Source organism: Podarcis erhardii (assembly GCF_964252035.2).
Source record: "Podarcis erhardii genome assembly, chromosome: 2".
Classification (NCBI taxonomy): Eukaryota; Metazoa; Chordata; class Lepidosauria; order Squamata; family Lacertidae; genus Podarcis; species Podarcis erhardii.
The window spans coordinates 124,497,739-124,521,703 of NC_138498.1; the positions used below are offsets into that span (position 1 = coordinate 124,497,739).

Here is a 23,965-nt window from a genome sequence, read left to right on the forward strand (position 1 = left end):
GGCCATCTAGTCCACCCCCTTCTTCCTCCTCCTCGCAGGAGCGTCATTTGCCTCCGGTGGCCAAGCTGGGCTTCTGGTTCCTGGAGGAGGCTGGGGGCAGAGGCTCAGTCATGCCCAGTGCCCTCAAGCAGCGCCCCGCCATTTTGTTCCTGCCCCCACCCAGGAGACACCTGGAAGAATCTGCCCTGGAGTCCGAGTTGCCCCCGGAGGTCGAGGCCGGTCTGGTCTTCCAGGTCCTGGGTCTGGAGACCTCCACCCTTAAAATAAAAACCAGGCCCTTTGCAAAGCCCAGCCTGCCCCCTTCCCATCCCTGCTTCTCATTCACCTTGAAGCACCTCTAAATTCAACCTCACTGTGATATACCCATTTCACAGGCGCCACAACTGAGGCTGGGAAACTGCACCCATTTCACTGTGAGGCTGATGCGGCATTTCCCAACCTGGGCATGCGTTAATTATAATGCCCACACACCCACACACCCTTGATTTTTCTCCTTTCCAGCACTCCTGTCAGCAAACACTCCTTTCCTGATCTCTGTTTGTAAACCACCAGTGTCAGAATTGCTTTTTTTGGAGGTTTTCCAAACGGAGGCTGGAAGGCCAAATGTCAGGGATTCTTTATTGCAGGGGGTGGGACTAGATGTCCGTTGGGGTCCAACCTCACAGTTGTTTACTATTATTATTAGTTTCTTTTTTAAAGATGAGTGTTGAACAACACTAAACCACAACAACACACTACAGTGGTACCTCGGGTTAAGTACTTAATTCGTTCTGGAGGTCCTTTCTTGACGCCATCACCCCAGTATGACTCCCCTTTATCACACACACAGCCCAACAAGACAATGACAAAAACCCACCTACAGCATACAAATCAATGTGGCTAACCTGATCCAAAACACACACACACCCCACTCACCCATGAAAACAAAGACCACCACAGCCAACCACAAATGAACAACCTCTCTCATTACCAAAGGGACACAGGTGAACAGCAGAGAACCCGCACAAGCAATGCTGACACAAAACCCCACATATATCGTCACCCAATGATCCGCCCTGGCGGCCCTGGCTTCCTCCTTGGAGGTCCCTTGGAGGAGAAGGGGTCCCAGGTGTCCATGGGGAAAATCGCCCTTGAGGCCTTCGGGGCCAATGCTTTAGCCTTTCAGGCTCCATACTCCTTCTTTACGGTGGGATCACATGCAGACATTTCCAGGTTTACTAAGGATCCCTTGAAAACGATGGGCTCTGCTTCGGCATGTTGCGCCCTCCCCCCGCCCCAACCATCTGTAAACTGAACTGTAAACCCTAAGAAAAAATGTATGGCTGATTCATTTTTGAATGTTTTAAATAGTTTCTACCAATAATTATATCCAATCTCATCATAAATCACTTTCAATTTTTAAAAAAAAATCCTGTCATGTATATGTAGTAGAAATTCAAAGAGGTTCCCAGACTGGAGGTTATCCACACAGAAACTCCCCCCTCCCCCAAAAAAAGGAGGAGGTCTCCAGGTGGGAGGCCTTTATTGAAATACAAATGTTCCTGCAAAGAACCACATACATATAGAACACATACATTTACATTTACACAGTACATATACACAATACGTTATTTTCCTAACATAAAGCATACCTACATTACTCTATATTATGCCTACCTATACTATACATACCAACACATCTACCCCACATGAACACCCACAAACTGACTTGACTTCCAGCCGTTCTTGTTACACTACTTTATTTTTCCAATTGCCTTAAACACATTTCATTATTTCTTTAATCTCTTCTTCTATCTTAACTTTACTCTCCTTTCACTCTAATCATGTTCTGAATTCACTCAATATCTGTCAAAAGTTCAACTTTTTCCACATAGCTTTTGATGTATTCCTTAAAGATAGCCCACTCCTTATTCACTTTTTCAACTTGTTGTAAATATTTTCCCAGAACCCCACAATCTCTTTGCATTCCCACCCCATGTGTAGAAAGGTTCCCGCCCCGTTGTTGTATCTCCAACAAACATCACTACAGTTTTTATACATTTTTGCCAGTCTAACCAGGGTCAAGTACCATCTGTATTGCATTTTCGTTACATTCTCTCTTAAATTGTAGCATGCCGTAAATTTAATTTCCCTGTCTCACAGTAGTTGGCTCATCATATTTTCCCCTAAATCCTGGGCCTACTTTACCATCGCTGTCTTCACTTGCTGCTCCTTTACCTCCCATTCTAGGAGCAAATCCTATAGTTTGGAAATATGTTTACTTTTAGATTGCAGTAAGTACTCATCCAATCTTGAAATTTCTTTCTCAAATCCTTTTTCTCCCTGTTTTGTTCATCTCTGATTAATTTGAAAGAACTGCAGCCAATTGTTCAAATATTTCTTAACTTCCTTATATCCTTTCAATTTAAGTTTATTATTTTCCTCTTCCAGTAATCCTTATATGTTGCCCAGTTGTTATTCATATTCTTTCTCTTTACAGTCATGATTTCTAAGGTGAGGTCCACCAAGGTGTTTTGGGTTCTAGAATCCCTTTATATTTCATCCATATTTTCTACAATGATTTCCTTATAGAACCCATGTGGACTCTCTCCTTTCCATCTATTAGGTATGCATGCCATCCAAATTGAGTTCCTACTTCCTCCAGATCTAACACATCAGTGTCCTTTAACTTAATCCACTCCCTTAAGCAGGTCAGACCTGCTGCAGCATGATATAATTCCAGGTCAGGTAGGTCAAATCCGCCTCTCTTTCTCCGATCAATAAGTAATTTATATTTTATTGTAGGTGTTTTTTGGATGGAATGGCAAATTGCACATCATTCCTATTCGCCAAAGGATCACAGCAATCTTTTTTTTTTACTTCAATTTTTTATCGGTTTTCACAAAATTATAAACAAACACATAAAACAAACAAACATAAATCATAACCGTATTAAAATTTATACTTATTAACATTGTTAAGTGCCTTCCTCACTTCCCCTTCACTGAATTTCAATGCATATCCTTTTTAAGGGTTTTCCAAATCACAGTTCTTATAAAGTTTAACTTGAACATTAACATCCTTAGATCTTTTCATTTTGAAATTACACCTATTAATTCATCACTTAACTTATATAGAATCCTAAGTCGATTAAGTATCTGCAAGCTGATTCCAATTCATCTAACTTGACATGTTTAACTAAATAATCATTAAATTTAGTCCATTCTTCCTGATATGCCTCCTCCTTCTGGTTGCGGACTCTTCCGGTTAGGTTGGCTAGCTCCGAAAAACCCATCATCTTCAAGGATCGCAGCAATCTTAATAGTTGCAGCCCAATGTCATCAAAATCATTTGGCTCTTCAGATAAGCCCTCATCATATCATGTGATGACATATAACAATTTTTTTGTCCTTCTTTTTAAGACTTTGGCTAATATTCCTATTCACTAAATGTGTTCCAAAGTCCCCTTTCATCCATCTACAAAAGAGTTCAAGATGAATCACAATTGCCATGCCTAGCTGATTCTCTTTTCATGTATACAACTCCCACTTTATTCTTTTCAGGGTTCTGGAACAGACATTTGCTACATACAGTACCTAAAAGCACCCAGGGGTGTAGGAATGAAAATCACGACAGACGAGCAGTGGGTGTCACGAGAGGCGTCTGCCGGGAAGTCCCGGGAACTCTCTTTTATTGAATATTACAAACATTGCCACAGGTGTGCTTGTGGCTGATTGGTTGATACAAACACAAAGAAACTCGTTGCTTATTGGTTAATGCAAATGCAAGGCGGGAATTACATGTGAGGGGTGGGAATTACATGTGAACATTAATCACTGGTAGATTAAAGGCTGGGAGACGAGGTTGGGACTAGACAAGCATGAAACCTCCTAATTAATAATAACTAAAGATTAATATGGCATAAAACAATTACTAATGATTGATCATAACATGAAAGAATACAATAATCAAGTTCTATAGATGTGGTCAGCTATGCATGGAGAACAAGTCACCATGAACTTAAGGTGAACTGAACGATGAGAGAATGTCTTGGTGTTTGGAACAGGTTCGTACAGTGTGTGCAGAAACAGAGAAAAGATTATAAGCAAGACTTCCCAGAATGCAAGAGAAAAGAAGCAATGCTTCCCATAAGGCCACAGTTATGTGCAGAGGGAAAACATATGTGCAGAAGGAAAACTTCCCTTTATCTCCCCCTTTCTTTTCTTATTTGCGAGGCATACTGGGTAAGGCAAAAATGTTTCGGGATTAGTGGTGTGCCAGCAAATGCCCGAAATAAGTTCGCCAGGGAGGATGGGACAGAAGATACCACGAGATACGTGGTTTGCCAGCGCATGCTCGAGATAACTCTGCCCATTTCTCCCCTTTGGTTTACTGTTGGTGTTGCCATTTCGCAAGATAAGCAGCAAGGATTTTATTGGGTGGCTGAGGGGGAGAGAGAAGCCGAGAGAAAAGACTTATGAGGCCAGGAATGCATTGGAGGAAGCAGCAAAACAAAATTGATATACATATAATAACAATGGCATATTGAAAAAGACTACGAAGCCAAGTAAAATTTGGTAACCAAGCGGTAAGCCACTGGGTGAAAGAATCCCAGAGGCCGGAGAATTCAACATCTTGTTTAATGTGGTGTGTAAGATTTTGCAAATGTGAGATTTGTTTTTGGATAGCCTTAGAATTGTCAGTGATATTAAAGCAGCACATGTTTTCCACTTGTTCGCATCCGTAATGATGGAGCATCAACAGATAATCGACAGCAGCGCGATAAGAGTCCATGACGCAATTCACTCTGTTCTTTATTCAAAAGGTGAAGAGCTTGTGAAGTAGAATTCAAGGCTTTTGCTGCGGAGCAAGCTAAAGAATTAATATTCCTGCTATTTCGTACAGCCAATCCAGGAACTCCTAAAAGAGAGACAGCTAGAGAGAAATATTCAGATCTGCTAGGGAGAAAAACAAAATCGTTATAATCATTAGTCAATTGCACAGTGCATCAATATCGAGAGCGGGACAAATGATGCTTTTTTGGTAAAATAATAGACATACCGCTTAAGCAGCAAGGTGTGCCATGGCTGATGTTTGCAGGAATGTAATTAAATGTAAAGCCTGGACACGACCAAAACCAGCCTTCAGGCAGCTCTGTGTATTTATATACATAGGAAATATTTGCATAATCAGAGCAATTAAAATTATCCTTGCCCATTTTCACACAGTTGGTTTTTGTGCAATTCACCATACGGGCACAAGTAACATTAAAGGAAGCCACGTATGGGGTCATGGAATTGGCTGCGTGGAGGAATGATGCAAAACTTTAACAGCAGCTGCCAGCTCAGAATGCTGGGCAAACTTCTGTGGAAGAATGTAGAGGCTGTGCCATTTATCATTTTGTTGCCATGCAACGACCCCCCTGGAGGGGGCTCCATTAGTAAACACAGTAAGGGCATCCAACGGGACAGGGCTACTGCACTATGCTTAAATTCACTTTCAAAGACAACATACTGGGCTGGTGAGAGCAACATGCGCATTAAATCTTTCCAATCTTGGGGCAGCATGGTATAACCAGACGCAATCCCCTCCAGCATCCCTGTGACATAGGAGGATTTTAAGCCAGAATCAGCAATGGCCCTCCTCAATTCTCTCAATACAGAATAAGGAAGGGTTTCATAAAACACCTGTTGTTGAGCATTTCCTGCGTTTGCATAGGTGATAGGGAAGGCAGATGGCATTTCCCCCGCCCACTCAGATTCTTCCTGCAAGGACAAAAGCCCCTTCTGTCTTGCCTGAGAAAGTGCAGCACGCACGGCTCCAGTAGGAGCAGGCAAAGAAGGAGGGGGGGAAAGGGGGATGGGGGGGGTGGAAGCAGGTTGAGATGGAGGAGAAGCAGGGGGGGGTTTGCCGGGCTGCGAAGGAGAAGGAGGCAGAATCAGTGGAGAAGTGGGGTAAGGGGGGGGATTGTCTGCTGCAGGCAGGAGAGCAGGGGCCGAAGGAGACGCCTGGGGGACCTGGGGTCCAAATTTTGCAACGGCCTCTGCACATTTCTGCCAGGTAAGCAGACAATGAATCGGAGCCCTCGGTTCTGCAAAGAGGGTCTTTCCGATCTTTTGCCAAGTCTCCACGTCGAGAGAGCCAGTCTCAGGATAGAAAAGACATTGGCGATTAATTTCACAAATGAGGTGTTCAATTTCTTTTAAGGAAACATGAGCACCCACAACCCGCTGTCTAACTAAAGAGAACAATTCCCTAGCATGTTTTTTCTGCAATTTAGTTAAATCGCCGCCCATACTCACGAAGTAGCGCGCTTTGACTTTTCCAGTCGAGTGAAGTACAGGGGCTGGGCTGCGTAAGGGATCTGGCACGTCCGGGGTCACCAGATGTAGGAATGAAAATCACGACAGACGAGCAGTGGGTGTCACGAGAGGCGTCTGCCGGGAAGTCCCGGGAACTCTCTTTTATTGAATATTACAAACATTGCCACAGGTGTGCTTGTGGCTGATTGGTTGATACAAACACAAAGAAACTCGTTGCTTATTGGTTAATGCAAATGCAAGGCGGGAATTACATGTGAGGGGTGGGAATTACATGTGAACATTAATCACTGGTAGATTAAAGGCTGGGAGACGAGGTTGGGACTAGACAAGCATGAAACCTCCTAATTAATAATAACTAAAGATTAATATGGCATAAAACAATTACTAATGATTGATCATAACATGAAAGAATACAATAATCAAGTTCTATAGATGTGGTCAGCTATGCATGGAGAACAAGTCACCATGAACTTAAGGTGAACTGAACGATGAGAGAATGTCTTGGTGTTTGGAACAGGTTCGTACAGTGTGTGCAGAAACAGAGAAAAGATTATAAGCAAGACTTCCCAGAATGCAAGAGAAAAGAAGCAATGCTTCCCATAAGGCCACAGTTATGTGCAGAGGGAAAACATATGTGCAGAAGGAAAACTTCCCTTTACAGGGGAGCGCTGGGGAGCCTGCCTTTCTAAGTGTTGACAAATGATATGCTACAAATGTGATAAAGGGTATTTTTAGTTATTTTCCCATGCCCTTTCTCTTTTCTATACAAATGTGTTTTGTAAGGGTTGTTCAATAATGTTTGCGTTATTATTTTTCTTTTTTGGTTTTCCCTCTGTATGAATTCTGTGATGGGAAGTAAGCTGCATCCTCTTAGTGAAGCTTTTTCCACATTCCAAGCACTGATATGGTTTCTCGCCTGTATGGGCTCTTTGATGGGAAGTGAGATTACATCTCTGACGAAAGCTCTTTCCACATTCAAAGCACTGATAGGGTTTCTCCCCCGTATGAAGTTTTTGATGCAAACTAAGAGACTGCATATACCCGAAGCTCTTTCCACATTCCAGGCATGGATATGGTTTATCGCCTGTATGGACTCTTTGATGGGAAGTGAGATCACCTCTCTGACGAAAGCTCTTTCCACATTCAAAGCACTGATAGGGTTTCTCCCCCGTATGAAGTTTTTGATGCAAACTAAGAGACTGCATATACCCGAAGCTCTTTCCACATTCCAGGCATGGATATGGTTTATCGCCTGTATGGACTCTTTGATGGGAAGTGAGATCACCTCTCTGACGAAAGCTCTTTCCACATTCCAAGCACTGATCGGGTTTCTCCCGTGTGAACTCTATGGTCCATAGTTAGATTGGAACTTTGACTGAAGCTCTTTCCGCATTCTAAGCATTGATAGGGTTTCTTCCCTGTATGAATTCTTTGATGGGAAGTGAGACTGGAACTGTGACGAAAGTTCTTTCCACACTCAAGGCATTGAAAGGGTTTCTCCCCTGTATGAATTCTTTGATGGAAAGTGAGACTGTTCTTCCAGGTGAAGCTCTTTCCACATTCCAAGCACTGATAGGGTTTCCTTCCTGTATGAATTCTTTGGTGCAAAGTGAGATTGTGCCTGAGACTGAAGCTCTTCCCACATTTTAAGCATTGATATGGTTTCTCCCCTGTATGAATTCTTTGGTGCAAAGTGAGATTCTGTCTGAGACTGAAGCTCTTCCCACATTTGAAGCATTGATATGCTTTCTCCCCTGTATGAATTCTTTGATGGGAAGTGAGATGGGCCCCCTGGCTGAAGCTCTTTCCACATTCAAAGCACTGATAGGGTTTCTCCCCCGTATGAAGTTTTTGATGCAAACTAAGACACTGCATATACCCGAAGCTCTTTCCACATTCCAGGCATGGATATGGTTTCTCGCCTGTATGGACTCTTTGATGGGAAGTGAGATCACCTCTCTGACGAAAGCTCTTTCCACATTCCAAGCACTGATGGGGTTTCTCCCCTGTATGGACTCTTTGATGGGAAGTGAGATTACATCTCTGACAAAAGCTCTTTCCACATTCCAAGCACTGATGGGGTTTCTCCCCTGTATGAATTCTGTTATGGGAAGTGAGAGAGTCGCTCCGACTGAAGGTCTTTCCACATTCCAAGCACTGATAGGGTTTCTTCCCTGTATGTATTATTTGATGGGAAGTGAGATGTGCACTTTGACTAAAGCGCTTTCCACATTCCAAGCACTGATAGGGTTTCTCCCCTGTATGAATTCTTTGATGGCAAGTGAGAATCTCTCTGTGACTGAAGCTCTTCCCACATTTCAAGCACTGATAGGGTTTCTCCCGTGTATGGACTCTTTGATGAGAAGTTAGATTGCTACTTTGACTGAAGCTCTTTCCGCATTCTAAGCATTGATAGGGTTTCTTCCCTGTATGAATTCTTTGATGGGAAGTGAGACCGGAACTGTGACGAAAGCTCTTTCCACACTCAAGGCATTGAAAAGGTTTCTCCCCTGTATGAATTCTTTGATGGATACTGAGACCATCCTTCCGATTAAAGCTCTTTCCGCATTCTAAGCATTGATAGGGTTTCTCCCCTCTATGAATTCCTTGATGGGAAGTGAGACTGGAACTGTGACGAAAGCTCATTCCACACTCAAGGCATTGAAAGGGTTTCTCCCCTGTATGAATTCTTTGATGGATACTGAGACCATCCTTCCGAATGAAGCTCTTTCCACACTTTAAGCACTCATAGGGTTTCTCCCCTGTATGAATTCTTTGATGGCAAGTGAGATTCTCACGGTGACTGAAGCTCTTCCCACATTCTCTGCACTGATACAATTTCTCTCCGCTGTTAGGTCTTTCATGTGAAGAGATTCTATCCCTCCGAACAAAGCTCTTTCCTTGATGTGAGGTGGACTGGGGGCTCCGGCAGATGTTCTCTCCGCACTTTGCATATTTATCTGACTTCTCTGCTATGTGAATTCTGTTGTGGTTCCCCTTGTTCTTCCCTTCCAATTCATCACCATCTGCAATGAAGAGAGAAGTTAATTAGAGCCTCAGGAAGAACAAAGTTAATGAATGCTTGTGATAGAGGAGGAACTGAAGAGAGTTAGATGTGAGCCCTTACTATAGTTTTCACTGTTGGCTGGTACTAACTGACATATTGCTTGGTTTTTATCTGGGATAGATTTTGTTTGGCTCAATCCTGGAATCCACTCCATCTCCAATTTCCCTTAAAGCTCTGAGGCTGACATTTAAGAAGGCCTGGGCAGTTCAGACAACCTGGTCATTGCTTTAAAAGGCATGACTAGAAGGAAAAAAATTGCAGAGAAAACAGTGGATATCCCTCCATTCAGGGTTCATGGTGGGGATGTTAGAATCCCGAATGCTGTTGGTCTCCATCTAAATAGTGAAGGTTCATCACATAGAGGTATGTATGGACTTTCAAAGTTACTTGCTTAATTTCAGAACAGATATTATGATCCATCAGGAAGCGTTACCAAGAGGGTCCATGACCCCATGATTCTCCTCCTTGACTTCCTTATGCAGAACTCTCTGGTCAAGATCCAGCAAATTGTCCGTGAAACAAACAGCAACATCTTCACCTCCTTCACTCCCCACCAGCTGTTGCCTCAATCTAAATTTGGTCTAAATTTTAATTTATACCTAAATCACTCTCTTCAGTTTGAACCCCACTCCCATTTTCAAGAGTAGACTAACTCTGTATTGTTTCATTGGTGACAAAAGAGGAAAAGTGACTAACTCACACTTAATCTAAACACAACAGCCGCAAGAGCTCCTGACTAGGCATTCAGCTATGCAATGTTGAATGTTCTCTGTTCTCTCCTGTTTGCCTTTTTTTTCTTTCAATTTAAACCAATTCAGGAACCCAGAACTCATACACTGACCACTAATGGTGAACCATATGCTAGAGATACTTGGTCTACATATTTGTATATTAGTCCTATGATCCTTGTTTTTAAAAGCAAATAAAAAGTTATTCCCCCCTTCATGGATCACTGCCTTGCCGTGGCGAAGAGGCTTGAATAACTCAGAGAAGCTATGAGCTATGCCGTGCAGGGCCACCCAAGTTGGACAGGTCGTAGTGGAGAGTTTTGACCAAACGTGATCCACCTGGAGCAGGAACCGGCAAGCCACTCGAGTATCCCTGCCAAGAAAACTCCATGAAGAAAGACAACAGGCATACAGTGGTGCCTCACAAGATAAAATTAATCCGTTCCGCGTGTCTCTTCGTCTAGCCGTTTTTTTCGTCTTGCGAAGCAAGCCCATTGACGGCTTAGCGGATTAGCGCTATTAGCGGCTTTTAGGCTTAGCGGATCAGCTGATAAGAGGCTTAGCGGCTTAGAAAAAAGGGTGAAGGGAAAAAAAAACCACAGGAACTCGCAAGAGCTGATGAAGCGGCTGGGCCAAAGCCGAAAGGTCGCTCAGTTGCGTATATGCCTGGAAGCGAAAGGAAAGTCCAATGCTGTAAAGAAAAATATTGCATAGGAACCTGGACTGTAAGAACCGTGAACCTTGGTAAGTTGGATGTGGTCAAAAATGAGATGGCAGGAATAAATATTGACATCCTGGGCATCAGTGAACAAAAATGGACAGGAATGGGCGAATTCAGTTCGAATTACAGATAGGTAGCCGTGTTGGTCTGCCATAGTTCAGATGACCATCATATCTACTACTGTGGGCAAGAATCCCGTAAAAGAAATGGAGTGGCCCTCATAGTCAACAAAAGAGTGGCGAAGAGACGGTTGAAGAAGACTGGAAGAAATTCAAGATTTATTTACAAAAATATTGTAAATTGTATGAATGTTAAGAAAGATGCTAGATCATAAATAATTTGGCACCACTAAGCTAGATGGCGTTATGAAGATAAGTGAGATTTAAGAAAAGATAAATTTTTGGATAATTATTAGATTACATTTAAATTTTTAGGATTTGAACAAAGGATACCTAAAATTAGAGAAACAACATGGGAAAATTAGATAATAAGATTGGAAACAAGGTGATAAATTGCTGGCAAAATTTTCATTTGTGAGGAACGCAGGAGCGGGAGATGTGAGGAAGTCCAAAGAAGTCAAGAAAGTATGTTAAGATATATGTTATATTGTTTCTTTTTATTTGTATTGTATTCAAAAATTGTTAATAAATATAAATATTTATTTAAAAAAAATGGACAGGAATGGGCGAATTCAGTTCGGATGACCATCATATCTACTACTGTGGGCAAGAATCCCATAAAAGAAATGGAGTGGCCCTCATAGTCAACAAAAGAGTGGCGAAAGCTGTACTGAGATGCAATCTCAAAAATGATAGAATGATCTCAATACGAATCCAAGGCAGACCTTTTAACATCACAGTAATCCAAGTTTATGCACCAACTACTGGTGCTGAAGAAACTGAAATTGACCAATTCTATGATGACTTACAACACCTTATAGAAATGACACCAAACAAGGATGTTCTTCTCATTATAGGGGATTGGAATGCTAAAGTAGGGACTCAAAAGATAAAAGGAACAACTGGCAAGTTTGTCCTTAGAGTTCCAAACAAAGCAGGGCATAGGCTGATAGAGTTCTGCCAAGAGAACAAGCTGGTCATCACAAACACTCTTTTCCAACAGCACAAGAGACGACTCTACACATCGACATCACCAGATGAGCAGCATCAAAATCAGATTGATTATATTCTCTGCAGCCAAAGATGGAGAAGCTCTATACAAGTCAGCAAAAACAAGACCTGGAGCTGACTGTGGCTCAGATCATCAGCTTCTTATAGCAAAATTCAAGCTTAAACTGAAGAAAGTAGGAAAAACCACTGGGCCGGTAAGATACAATCTAAATCAAATCCCTTATGAATACACAGTGGAAGTGAGGAACAGGTTTAAGGATTTAGATTTGGTGGACAGAGTGCCTGAAGAACTATGGATGGAGGCTCGTAACATTATACAGGAGGCAGCAACTAAAACCATCCCAATGAAAAGGAAATGCAAGAAAGCAAAGTGGTTGCCCAACGAGGCCTTACAAATAGCGGGGGAGAGAAGGCAAGCAAAATGCGACGGAGATAGTGAAAAATACAGGAAATTGAATGCAGATTTCCAAAAAATAGCAAGGAGAGACAAGAAGGCCTTCTTAAACGAGCAATGCAAAGAAATAGAGGAAAACAATAGAATGGGAAAAACCAGAGGTCTGTTCAAGAAAATTGGAGATATGAAAGGAACATTTCGTACAAAGATTACCATAATAAAAGACAAAAGTGGTAAGGACCTAACAGAAGCAGAAGACATGAAGAAGAGGTGGCAAGAATACACAGAGGAATTATACCAGAAAGATATGGATGGCTTGTACACCCCAGGTAGTGTGGTTGCTGACCTGCCGATACAGCGTCAGGGCTCCAGCAATCACGGCAAGCCTCTTCACACCCGGCTGGTCCCCTCGACACCCCACTACCCTTGGGGCTTTTTGGGGGGGTGTCTAACCCTGGCACTCACACTCACTGCTCAAAAGCCCCGGTAACAGTCGTCATTTAGACGGACGACTCGCACCGCACCGCCATTTCCCTTCGCAGACAAATCGGAAGCCCAGGATCAGGTTACTTTCAAGAGTCATGACTTCTAGTGCTGCCCAATGGATCGGTAAGTTGTCTGACATTGTAGAGCATTCAATCACGGTGCTGGTTTTAGGACTTCTGGGTTAGTGCCAACGTCTAATGGCGGATTCCCTCCAAGCTCCGGAGGGAATCGGCTCAGTAGGGATCGGGTTCTACCGCGCCGGCCACGCAGGGACCCTTAAAAACCACAGGTGTGGATGCCTGTGAACGTGGTGACTCGGCGGGCACCATTAGCGCCCCCCCCGACCCGCAAAGGAGTCTTTTTAAAGGCTACGGAACGGGGGACGGGGGGTGACGCTGAGAGTCTTCTGCTTCCCCTGCTGAGTGAAGCCGCATGCCATGGATGGAGAGCGCTGACTTTTTCCTTCAAACATTCGGACTACAAGCAACAACCCGTGAGTAAATCGGACTTTAAAGAAAAAAAAATTTAAATTCGATACGAACGGGGGAGGGGTAAAAAGGAAGTCTGCCCCCCCCATCTTGTAGATATTTTAAAGCAAAGACCGGATAACTAAAGTCGGGAGAACCACCTTTTCCTTTTTGGAAAAAAAAATTAATATTTTCACGATTGGACTGTACAATTGATTTTGCTGGAGGATAAGAACTGGCTTAAGCTAAAGTTTTTGTCTCCGAACCAAAAGTCTTGGAAGGTGGAATAGAGGCAGCTACAGCTGAGGAAATGAACTTTGACAAATCCCAAGAGACACATGAGGACTTGCTAGAAACTGAAAGTGAAGCCACAAGGTTGCAGAAGATCAAGTTTGACCAGAGGCCTGGTAGCATCAATTTGTTCAAGATGGAAATTGGAGCTTTAGGGCCATATAGATTCAAAAGATTTAAGAAACGGAACTTCAGCTCCACTTCTAGATACAGAGGCCTGCTGGTAAGAAAAATGGACATTATGGTGACAGGGCTTCTTCGAGAGTCGGCGTTGAAAACAAAGGACTGTCAAGAAGACCAGCAGAGAGAAACTAATGGAGGGCTAAAAGCCTTAGGCGTTTGGGACACAGGCTAGAATAGATGTACTGATGGACTTTGGTTTAGGGACCACAACCGGGAAAGGGAGGGGGGGATTTGGGAATCCAAAGGGTGTTAAAATATAATTTGTTTAGATCTTGTTCATATGTTTATTTTTTGTAACTTTTTTGGAAGGTGGGAAAATCGCGGAAGGGAGATTTGGGTCGACTTTAGGAAAAAGGTTTAAAATTAACTTAAAATTGGGGTTTTTTTAGATTAAATAGAGATAAGATCTTAAATAAGTACTTGTTGAGCAGACAAAAATGAAATTATAATACAGAAGGGGGAGGTGTGAGGAGGTCGGGGAAATAAGGTTTAAGAAAGAAAGGGATTGGAATTATACCTGTTTGTTTGTTTGTTTGTGTATGTTTTCATGTTGGTTTGTGTTTGTGTGTTTATAATTGGAAACCTCAATAAATATTATATTTTTTTTAAAAAAAATCACGGTACAGGTTTTAGACATTTTGAGCTGCCAATACATTGCGGTGGTCGGGGAGCTGTGATGTATTCCTAGCTCAAATTGCCTGCAGATGACAAAGGCACAGGCAGGCAGTTGGAGGAGCCCAAAATGGTGCCCCCCTGAGCAAGCCCCAATACCTCTCCGGTTCCATCCATGTCCCCATCTCCACTCCCCTGGAACTCACCAGATCTCTTGGAGGTACCTGGGAGGGAACGCTCAGAGGCTGTGAGGAGGGATGCAGGAGACAACCTGACCAGGTCAACCGTCCATCTTCCCCTTTCCATCCTTATGAGCTTTTCAGGATCCGTTTCTATCATCCTTCCTGAGGAGTCGAGAAGCCACAAGCAGCTGCAGGGTCCTGGGAGAGAGGAAGAAACAAAGGGAGCCTCAGAGGCCCTGCAGGGATCCTCTTGCCCTAGATATTCTCCTGCCCCTGGAGAAGCACAAATGGGGCAGCCCCTTCCCAAGAGAAGCCCCATTTCTAAACATCTCCAGTGATTCCAATTTCTTCTGTATGCTCCTCACCCCACTTGCAAGCCTGGCATGGTCTGCACAGTAGTGACCTGAGAGTAGATCCTATTGAACTCAGTGGGGATAACTGACAGAACTTGGTAAAAAAAACCAGTCACCGTCCTGTTCCCAAGCTTGAAAACTGAAACCCCAGAGCATGGGCAGAAAAGAGCAGAGTAGATATTACATGTAGGTGCCCCCATGCTAGGTGCTCTGTATGGAGAGCCCTGTTCACAATCTTTGAGCTCTCTCATCACAAGCCAGACAGATGTTGTAGCCGTATCCACCTCTGTCAGGTGTTGCATGGGGTCCAAATCTGTATGTGGAAGCAGAGGAGCCGGTGATGCCACATTTTTGAAATATCAGGAAACAAATACACCTCTCCTCCTTAGATATCATCTGTGCTTATACACCATATTCGCAAGTCTCCAGTCCCAAAATGTGGCCCCCACCCTGGCACGGAAGCAACCAAAGTATAGATCTTCCACATGTCCTAAATCTGCAGTGTTCTTAGGAACACCAGGCATGCATATCCTCCAAAAACTCCAGAGGTGAGCTTTACGCTCCTCTTGTGACAAGATTCCCAAAGGCTTAGGGTAGCTTGACAGAACTAGTCTATTTTGCGATAGCACCAATGTCCCCTGTTAGTAGTAGGAGCCACACAATGACTGATAATCCCTCTTTTGTCCCAGAAGGTGGGGAGTAGGTGTCTTTTATCCTTGCTTTATTCTTCTTGATAATACATAAATAAATGTCCTCTACTGTTTTACCTACGCACTGTGGAAGTTATGAGTTTAATGCGAATAAAACATTCTGCAACAGCAGCAGCTGCAGAGAAACTCCAGGATGGGGAACATCCTTGAAAGCTCCCTCTGGGATCAGAGAGAGAAAAGTTGGCAGACCTGCCACCCAGAGCCCCCTCCTTCTCCTCCCTGCACTGCCTCACCCCCTTCAGGACAAGATCTTGGGGTCCTTCAGGCGGCTTTCCATCCTCTCCTCTCAAGGAAGGCAGCTCCGTTCCCTTGAACCCTGGCAAGCCCAGTGCAGCCAGCTCAGCCCTCTGGCTCCCCCCTTTTCTCCACGGAGGGGCCCCAGGCGTGGCCCCCGCCCAGAGAGGCTTCCCTTGAGGCTCTGGGCTGGAGACCTGAGCTGATCTGGAGGAGGAATATTCTGGCAGGGGGAAAGGCCGGCCTGGCAGGGGCTCCTCCACTGGAAGGGGCATTCTGGGCATGCCCTCCCCCCCAAGACCCCCCTCCTTCCCCAAAGAGGATGCCAAGGAAGAGCAGAGCTGCAGACCCCCTGGAAACTCGCCCCCTCCCAGGCTGGGCAGGGAGGAATGGGGGGGCAGGACCCTCTGCTCCCAGACTTGGGGGTCTCCCCCTGCAGCCCCGGGACCCCCTTCTCCCATGGGCACCCCAAGGGGGAAGAGAGGGGAGGAGACTCACCGGATTCTTCCCAGGAGGGAAACCGAGGCAGCGCGGGGAGGAGACAAGAGAGAAAAGACGGGACTGGGCACGGAGGGAGGGAGGGGATTCTGCTCTGGAGGACCCGCCCCGCCTCTCCACTTCCTGTCCTCTCTAGGACTCCGGCTCGGTTGGATTTAACCCTTCGCAAGCTGAGCACAGCCCCCCCGGCTGGCTGGCTGGCTGTCCTCCTTCCCTCCCAGAATCCGGGGGTCCGGGGCATGTGCAGAGTTCTCTGTGATTCTCGGCTCAGATGCCGCTTAGTGCCCTGCGCCCAGATGGGTGGGGGATAAATAAAATAATAATAATGTTTCACCTGCTCACTAGCCGAGTGAAAGTCTGCTGCAATATTAGGAGGGTCCCTTGGGAGCAAAAGCCCCCGCTGGTAAAGCAGGAGACTCTCGATTTCAGGGTCCTGGGTTCAAGCCCCACTTCAGGCACTGCAAAGGGTTGGACTGGATGACCCTGAGGCTCATCTAGTCCAGGCGGGGGAAGGTGGGGCGGCATGGCCAGGATCCGGGAGGGGAATTTGGCCCGGGATAGTCCCTCCGCTCTCCTGGAAGCCTAGTCCTGAAGAGGGCCTCTTCGCTTGGGGGGAGCCTGGTCCCCTTTGGCTCTGCTTTGTCCCCAGCGATGCCCAAGGGGATCCTCCATGGACAGAGCCAGTCTACCTTGCAACGGGGGAGAAGGAGAAGGGGAGGATGCTCTTCAACTCCTGCCAGGAGGCCGGGCTAGGGGGGCCCTGGTCCTGATCCAGCAGGGCTCTTCTTATGGAGCCTCCAGGCCCACAGGCAGTCTACCCAGACGGCTCTGTTCTGTGGGGCGTTGGGCTGCTGTGAGGACAGGAGGCTGGGCTAGGGGGAAGGGGTCCCCTTGGTCCGGACCCAGATGCTGCTGCTGCTGCTGATGATGATGATGATTTGGGGCTCACCTGAGACTCTTCCGCTCCTAGAATCACACCCAGGGGCCATCTAGTCCACCCCCTTCTTCCTCCTCCTCGCAGGAGCGTCATTTGCCTCCGGTGGCCAAGCTGGCTTCTGGTTCCTGGAGGAGGCTGGGGGCAGAGGCTCAGTCATGCCCAGTGCCCTCAAGCAGCGCCCCGCCATTTTGTTCCTGCCCCCACCCAGGAGACACCTGGAAGAATCTGCCCTGGAGTCCGAGTTGCCCCCGGAGGTCGAGGCCGGCCTGGTCTTCCAGGTCCTGGGTCTGGAGACCTCCACCCTTAAAATAAAAACCAGGCCCTTTGCAAAGCCCAGCCTGCCCCCTTCCCATCCCTGCTTCTCATTCACCTTGAAGCACCTCTAAATTCAGCCTCACTGTGATATACCCATTTCACAGGCGCCACAACTGAGGCTGGGAAACTGCACCCATTTCACTGTGAGGCTGATGCGGCATTTCCCAACCTGGGCATGCGTTAATTATAATGCCCACACACCCACACACCCTTGATTTTTCTCCTTTCCAGCACTCCTGTCAGCAAACACTCCTTTCCTGATCTCTGTTTGTAAACCACCAGTGTCAGAATTGCTTTTTTTGGAGGTTTTCCAAACGGAGGCTGGAAGGCCAAATGTCAGGGATTCTTTATTGCAGGGGGTGGGACTAGATGTCCGTTGGGGTCCAACCTCACAGTTGTTTACTATTATTATTAGTTTCTTTTTTAAAGATGAGTGTTGAACAACACTAAACCACAACAACACACTACAGTGGTACCTCGGGTTAAGTACTTAATTCGTTCTGGAGGTCCTTTCTTGACGCCATCACCCCAGTATGACTCCCCTTTATCACACACACAGCCCAACAAGACAATGACAAAAACCCACCTACAGCATACAAATCAATGTGGCTAACCTGATCCAAAACACACACACACCCCACTCACCCATGAAAACAAAGACCACCACAGCCAACCACAAATGAACAACCTCTCTCATCACCAAAGGGACACAGGTGAACAGCAGAGAACCCGCACAAGCAATGCTGACACAAAACCCCACATATATCGTCACCCAATGATCCGCCCTGGCGGCCCTGGCTTCCTCCTTGGAGGTCCCTTGGAGGAGAAGGGGTCCCAGGTGTCCATGGGGAAAATCGCCCTTGAGGCCTTCGGGGCCAATGCTTTAGCCTTTCAGGCTCCATACTCCTTCTTTACGGTGGGATCACATGCAGACATTTCCAGGTTTACTAAGGATCCCTTGAAAACGATGGGCTCTGCTTCGGCATGTTGCGCCCTCCCCCCGCCCCAACCATCTGTAAACTGAACTGTAAACCCTAAGAAAAAATGTATGGCTGATTCATTTTTGAATGTTTTAAATAGTTTCTACCAATAATTATATCCAATCTCATCATAAATCACTTTCAATTTTTTTAAAAAAATCCTGTCATGTATATGTAGTAGAAATTCAAAAAGAGGTTCCCAGACTGGAGGTTATCCACACAGAAACTCCCCCCCCAAAAAGGAGGAGGTCTCCAGGTGGGAGGCCTTTATTGAAATACAAATGTTCCTGCAAAGAACCACATACATATAGAACACATACATTTACATTTACACAGTACATATACACAATACGTTATTTTCCTAACATAAAGCATACCTACATTACTCTATATTATGCCTACCTATACTATACATACCAACACATCTACCCCACATGAACACCCACAAACTGACTTGACTTCCAGCCGTTCTTGTTACACTACTTTATTTTTCCAATTGCCTTAAACACATTTCATTATTTCTTTAATCTCTTCTTCTATCTTAACTTTACTCTCCTTTCACTCTAATCATGTTCTGAATTCACTCAATATCTGTCAAAAGTTCAACTTTTTCCACATAGCTTTTGATGTATTCCTTAAAGATAGCCCACTCCTTATTCACTTTTTCAACTTGTTGTAAATATTTTCCCAGAACCCCACAATCTCTTTGCATTCCCACCCCATGTGTAGAAAGGTTCCCGCCCCGTTGTTGTATCTCCAACAAACATCACTACAGTTTTTATACATTTTTGCCAGTCTAACCAGGGTCAAGTACCATCTGTATTGCATTTTCGTTACATTCTCTCTTAAATTGTAGCATGCCGTAAATTTAATTTCCCTGTCTCACAGTAGTTGGCTCATCATATTTTCCCCTAAATCCTGGGCCTACTTTACCATCGCTGTCTTCACTTACTCCTCCTTTACCTCCCATTCTAGGAGCAAATCCTATAGTTTGGAAATATGTTTACTTTTAGATTGCAGTAAGTACTCATCCAATCTTGAAATTTCTTTCTCAAATCCTTTTTCTCCCTGTTTTGTTCATCTCTGATTAATTTGAAAGAACTGCAGCCAATTGTTCAAATATTTCTTAACTTCCTTATATCCTTTCAATTTAAGTTTATTATTTTCCTCTTCCAGTAATCCTTATATGTTGCCCAGTTGTTATTCATATTCTTTCTCTTTACAGTCATGATTTCTAAGGTGAGGTCCACCAAGGTGTTTTGGGTTCTAGAATCCCTTTATATTTCATCCATATTTTCTACAATGATTTCTTTATAAAACCCATGTAGACTCTCTCCTTTCCATCTATTATGCATGCTATCCATTGTTAAGTGCCTTCCTCACTTCCCCTTCACTGAATTTCAATGCATATCCTTTTTAAGGGTTTTCCAAATCACAGTTCTTATAAAGTTTAACTTGAAGATTAACATCCTTAGATCTTTTCATTTTGAAATTACACCTATTAATTCATCACTTAACTTATATAGAATCCTAAGTCGATTAAGTATCTGCAAGCTGATTCCAATTCATCTAACTTGACATGTTTAACTAAATAATCATTAAATTTAGTCCATTCTTCCTGATATGCCTCCTCCTTCTGGTTGCGGACTCTTCCGGTTAGGTTGGCTAGCTCCGAAAAACCCATCATCTTCAAGGATCGCAGCAATCTTAATAGTTGCAGCCCAATGTCATCATCCTGAACTAACCAAAATCATTTGGCTCTTCAGATAAGCCCTCATCATATCATGTGATGACATATAACAATTTTTTTGTCCTTCTTTTTAAGACTTTGGCTAATATTCCTATTCACTAAATGTGTTCCAAAGTCCCCTTTCATCCATCTACAAAAGAGTTCAAGATGAATCACAATTGCCATGCCTAGCTGATTCTCTTTTCATGTATACAACTCCCACTTTATTCTTTTCAGGGTTCTGGAACAGACATTTGCTACATACAGTACCTAAAAGCACCCAGGGGAGCGCTGGGGAGCCTGCCTTTCTAAGTGTTGACAAATGATATGCTACAAATGTGATAAAGGGTATTTTTAGTTATTTTCCCATGCCCTTTCTCTTTTCTATACAAATGTGTTTTGTAAGGGTTGTTCAATAATGTTTGCGTTATTATTTTTCTTTTTTGGTTTTCCCTCTGTATGAATTCTGTGATGGGAAGTAAGCTGCATCCTCTTAGTGAAGCTTTTTCCACATTCCAAGCACTGATATGGTTTCTCGCCTGTATGGGCTCTTTGATGGGAAGTGAGATTACATCTCTGACGAAAGCTCTTTCCACATTCAAAGCACTGATAGGGTTTCTCCCCCGTATGAAGTTTTTGATGCAAACTAAGAGACTGCATATACCCGAAGCTCTTTCCACATTCCAGGCATGGATATGGTTTATCGCCTGTATGGACTCTTTGATGGGAAGTGAGATCACCTCTCTGACGAAAGCTCTTTCCACATTCAAAGCACTGATAGGGTTTCTCCCCCGTATGAAGTTTTTGATGCAAACTAAGAGACTGCATATACCCGAAGCTCTTTCCACATTCCAGGCATGGATATGGTTTATCGCCTGTATGGACTCTTTGATGGGAAGTGAGATCACCTCTCTGACGAAAGCTCTTTCCACATTCCAAGCACTGATCGGGTTTCTCCCGTGTGAACTCTATGGTCCATAGTTAGATTGGAACTTTGACTGAAGCTCTTTCCGCATTCTAAGCATTGATAGGGTTTCTTCCCTGTATGAATTCTTTGATGGGAAGTGAGACTGGAACTGTGACGAAAGTTCTTTCCACACTCAAGGCATTGAAAGGGTTTCTCCCCTGTATGAATTCTTTGATGGAAAGTGAGACTGTTCTTCCAGGTGAAGCTCTTTCCACATTCCAAGCACTGATAGGGTTTCCTTCCTGTATGAATTCTTTGGTGCAAAGTGAGATTGTGCCTGAGACTGAAGCTCTTCCCACATTTTAAGCATTGATATGGTTTCTCCCCTGTATGAATTCTTTGGTGCAAAGTGAGATTCTGTCTGAGACTGAAGCTCTTCCCACATTTTAAGCATTGATATGGTTTCTCCCCTGTATGAATTCTTTGATGGGAAGTGAGATGGGCCCCCTGGCTGAAGCTCTTTCCACATTCAAAGCACTGATAGGGTTTCTCCCCCGTATGAAGTTTTTGATGCAAACTAAGACACTGCATATACCCGAAGCTCTTTCCACATTCCAGGCATGGATATGGTTTCTCGCCTGTATGGACTCTTTGATGGGAAGTGAGATCACCTCTCTGACGAAAGCTCTTTCCACATTCCAAGCACTGATGGGGTTTCTCCCCTGTATGGACTCTTTGATGGGAAGTGAGATTACATCTCTGACGAAAGCTCTTTCCACATTCCAAGCACTGATGGGGTTTCTCCCCTGTATGAATTCTGTTATGGGAAGTGAGAGAGTCGCTCCGACTGAAGGTCTTTCCACATTCTAAGCACTGATAGGGTTTCTTCCCTGTATGTATTATTTGATGGGAAGTGAGATGTGCACTTTGACTAAAGCTCTTTCCACATTCCAAGCACTGATAGGGTTTCTCCCCTGTATGAATTCTTTGATGGCAAGTGAGAATCTCTCTGTGACTGAAGCTCTTCCCACATTTCAAGCACTGATAGGGTTTCTCCCGTGTATGGACTCTTTGATGAGAAGTTAGATTGCAACTTTGACTGAAGCTCTTTCCGCATTCTAAGCATTGATAGGGTTTCTTCCCTGTATGAATTCTTTGATGGGAAGTGAGACTGGAACTATGACGAAAGCTCTTTCCACACTCAAGGCATTGAAAAGGTTTCTCCCCTGTATGAATTCTTTGATGGATACTGAGACCATCCTTCCGATTAAAGCTCTTTCTGCATTCTAAGCATTGATAGGGTTTCTCCCCTCTATGAATTCCTTGATGGGAAGTGAGACTGGAACTGTGACGAAAGCTCATTCCACACTCAAGGCATTGAAAGGGTTTCTCCCCTGTATGAATTCTTTGATGGATACTGAGACCATCCTTCCGATTGAAGCTCTTTCCACACTTTAAGCACTCATAGGGTTTCTCCCCTGTATGAATTCTTTGATGGCAAGTGAGATTCTCACGGTGACTGAAGCTCTTCCCACATTCTCTGCACTGATACAATTTCTCTCCGCTGTTACTTCTTTCATGTGAAGAGATTCTATCCCTCCGAACAAAGCTCTTTCCTTGATGTGAGGTGGACTGGGGGCTCCGGCAGATGTTCTCTCCGCACTTTGCATATTTATCTGACTTCTCTGCTATGTGAATTCTGTTGTGGTCCCCCTTGTTCTTCCCTTCCAATTCATCACCATCTGCAATGAATAGAGAAGCTAATTAGAGCCTCAGGAAGAACAAAGTTAATGAATGCTTGTGATAGAGGAGGAACTGAAGAGAGTTAGATGTGAGCCCTTACTATAGTTTTCACTGTTGGCTGGTACTAACTGACATATTGCTTGGTTTTTATCTGGGATAGATTTTGTTTGGCTCAATCCTGGAATCCACTCCATCTCCAATTTCCCTTAAAGCTCTGAGGCTGACATTTAAGAAGGCCTGGGCAGTTCAGACAACCTGGTCATTGCTTTAAAAGGCATGACTAGAAGGAAAAAAATTGCAGAGAAAACAGTGGATATCCCTCCATTCAGGGTTCATGGTGGGGATGTTAGAATCCCGAATGCTGTTGGTCTCCATCTAAATAGTGAAGGTTCATCACATAGAGGTATGTATGGACTTTCAAAGTTACTTGCTTAATTTCAGAACAGATATTATGATCCATCAGGAAGCGTTACCAAGAGGGTCCATGACCCCATGATTCTCCTCCTTGACTTCCTTATGCAGAACTCTCTGGTCAAGATCCAGCAAATTGTCCGTGAAACAAACAGCAACATCTTCACCTCCTTCACTCCCCACCAGCTGTTGCCTCAATCTAAATTTGGTCTAAATTTTAATTTATACCTAAATCACTCTCTTCAGTTTGAACCCCACTCCCATTTTCAAGAGTAGACTAACTTTGTATTGTTTCATTGTTGACAAAAGAGGAAAAGTGACTACCGTATTTTTCGCCCTATAGGACGCACTTTTCCCCCTCCAAAAATGAAGTGGGAAATGTGTGTGCGTCCTATGGGGCGAATGCAGGCTTTCGCTGAAGCCTGGAGAGCGAGAGGCTTCGGTGCGCACAGACACCTCTTGCTCTCCAGGCTCTAGGAAGCTATCCGCAAGCCTTGCGTGCCCGGGGGAATTTTTTTCCTTTATTCCCCCCCCCCCAAAAAATGTAGGTGCGTCCTATGAGACGGAGCGTCCTATGGGACGAAA

The 23,965-nt window shown here is 44.4% G+C and overlaps 3 protein-coding genes across 4 annotated transcripts in view; all 3 read right to left on the reverse strand.

Moving 5' to 3' along the window:
- The window catches only part of LOC309334650 (uncharacterized protein), a 32,112-nt gene extending 15,415 nt beyond the window's left edge, over positions 1-16,697 (reverse strand). The window contains exons 1-2 of one of the 2 annotated variants that reach the window (XM_081849136.1): positions 16,359-16,697; positions 14,588-14,725 (exon numbers count right to left, since the gene is read on the reverse strand). In XM_081849136.1, coding sequence (XP_081705262.1) covers positions 14,588-14,725; positions 16,359-16,599 — 379 coding nt within the window. In that variant the 5' untranslated portion in view covers positions 16,600-16,697. Of the gene's footprint in view, positions 1-14,587; positions 14,762-16,358 lie in introns of both variants that reach the window. The other variant, XM_081849135.1, reaches the window with a different exon arrangement.
- LOC309336356 (uncharacterized protein) lies at positions 3,449-10,261 on the reverse strand (the record flags this gene model as incomplete). The annotated part of the gene is made up of 3 exons (XM_081851977.1): positions 9,803-10,261; positions 8,342-9,328; positions 3,449-3,456 (listed from the first exon to the last, which is right to left on the reverse strand). The coding sequence occupies exons 1-3, from the start codon at positions 9,813-9,815 to the stop codon at positions 3,449-3,451; spliced, it is 1,008 nt and encodes a 335-aa protein (XP_081708103.1). The 5' UTR covers positions 9,816-10,261.
- Positions 16,698-21,209: 4,512 nt separating the features above from the next.
- LOC309334681 (uncharacterized protein) lies at positions 21,210-23,578 on the reverse strand. Its single transcript, XM_081849230.1, has 2 exons — positions 23,443-23,578; positions 21,210-22,968 (listed from the first exon to the last, which is right to left on the reverse strand). The coding sequence occupies exons 1-2, from the start codon at positions 23,453-23,455 to the stop codon at positions 21,224-21,226; spliced, it is 1,758 nt and encodes a 585-aa protein (XP_081705356.1). The 5' UTR covers positions 23,456-23,578; the 3' UTR covers positions 21,210-21,223.
- Between the last annotated feature and the right edge of the window lie 387 nt (positions 23,579-23,965).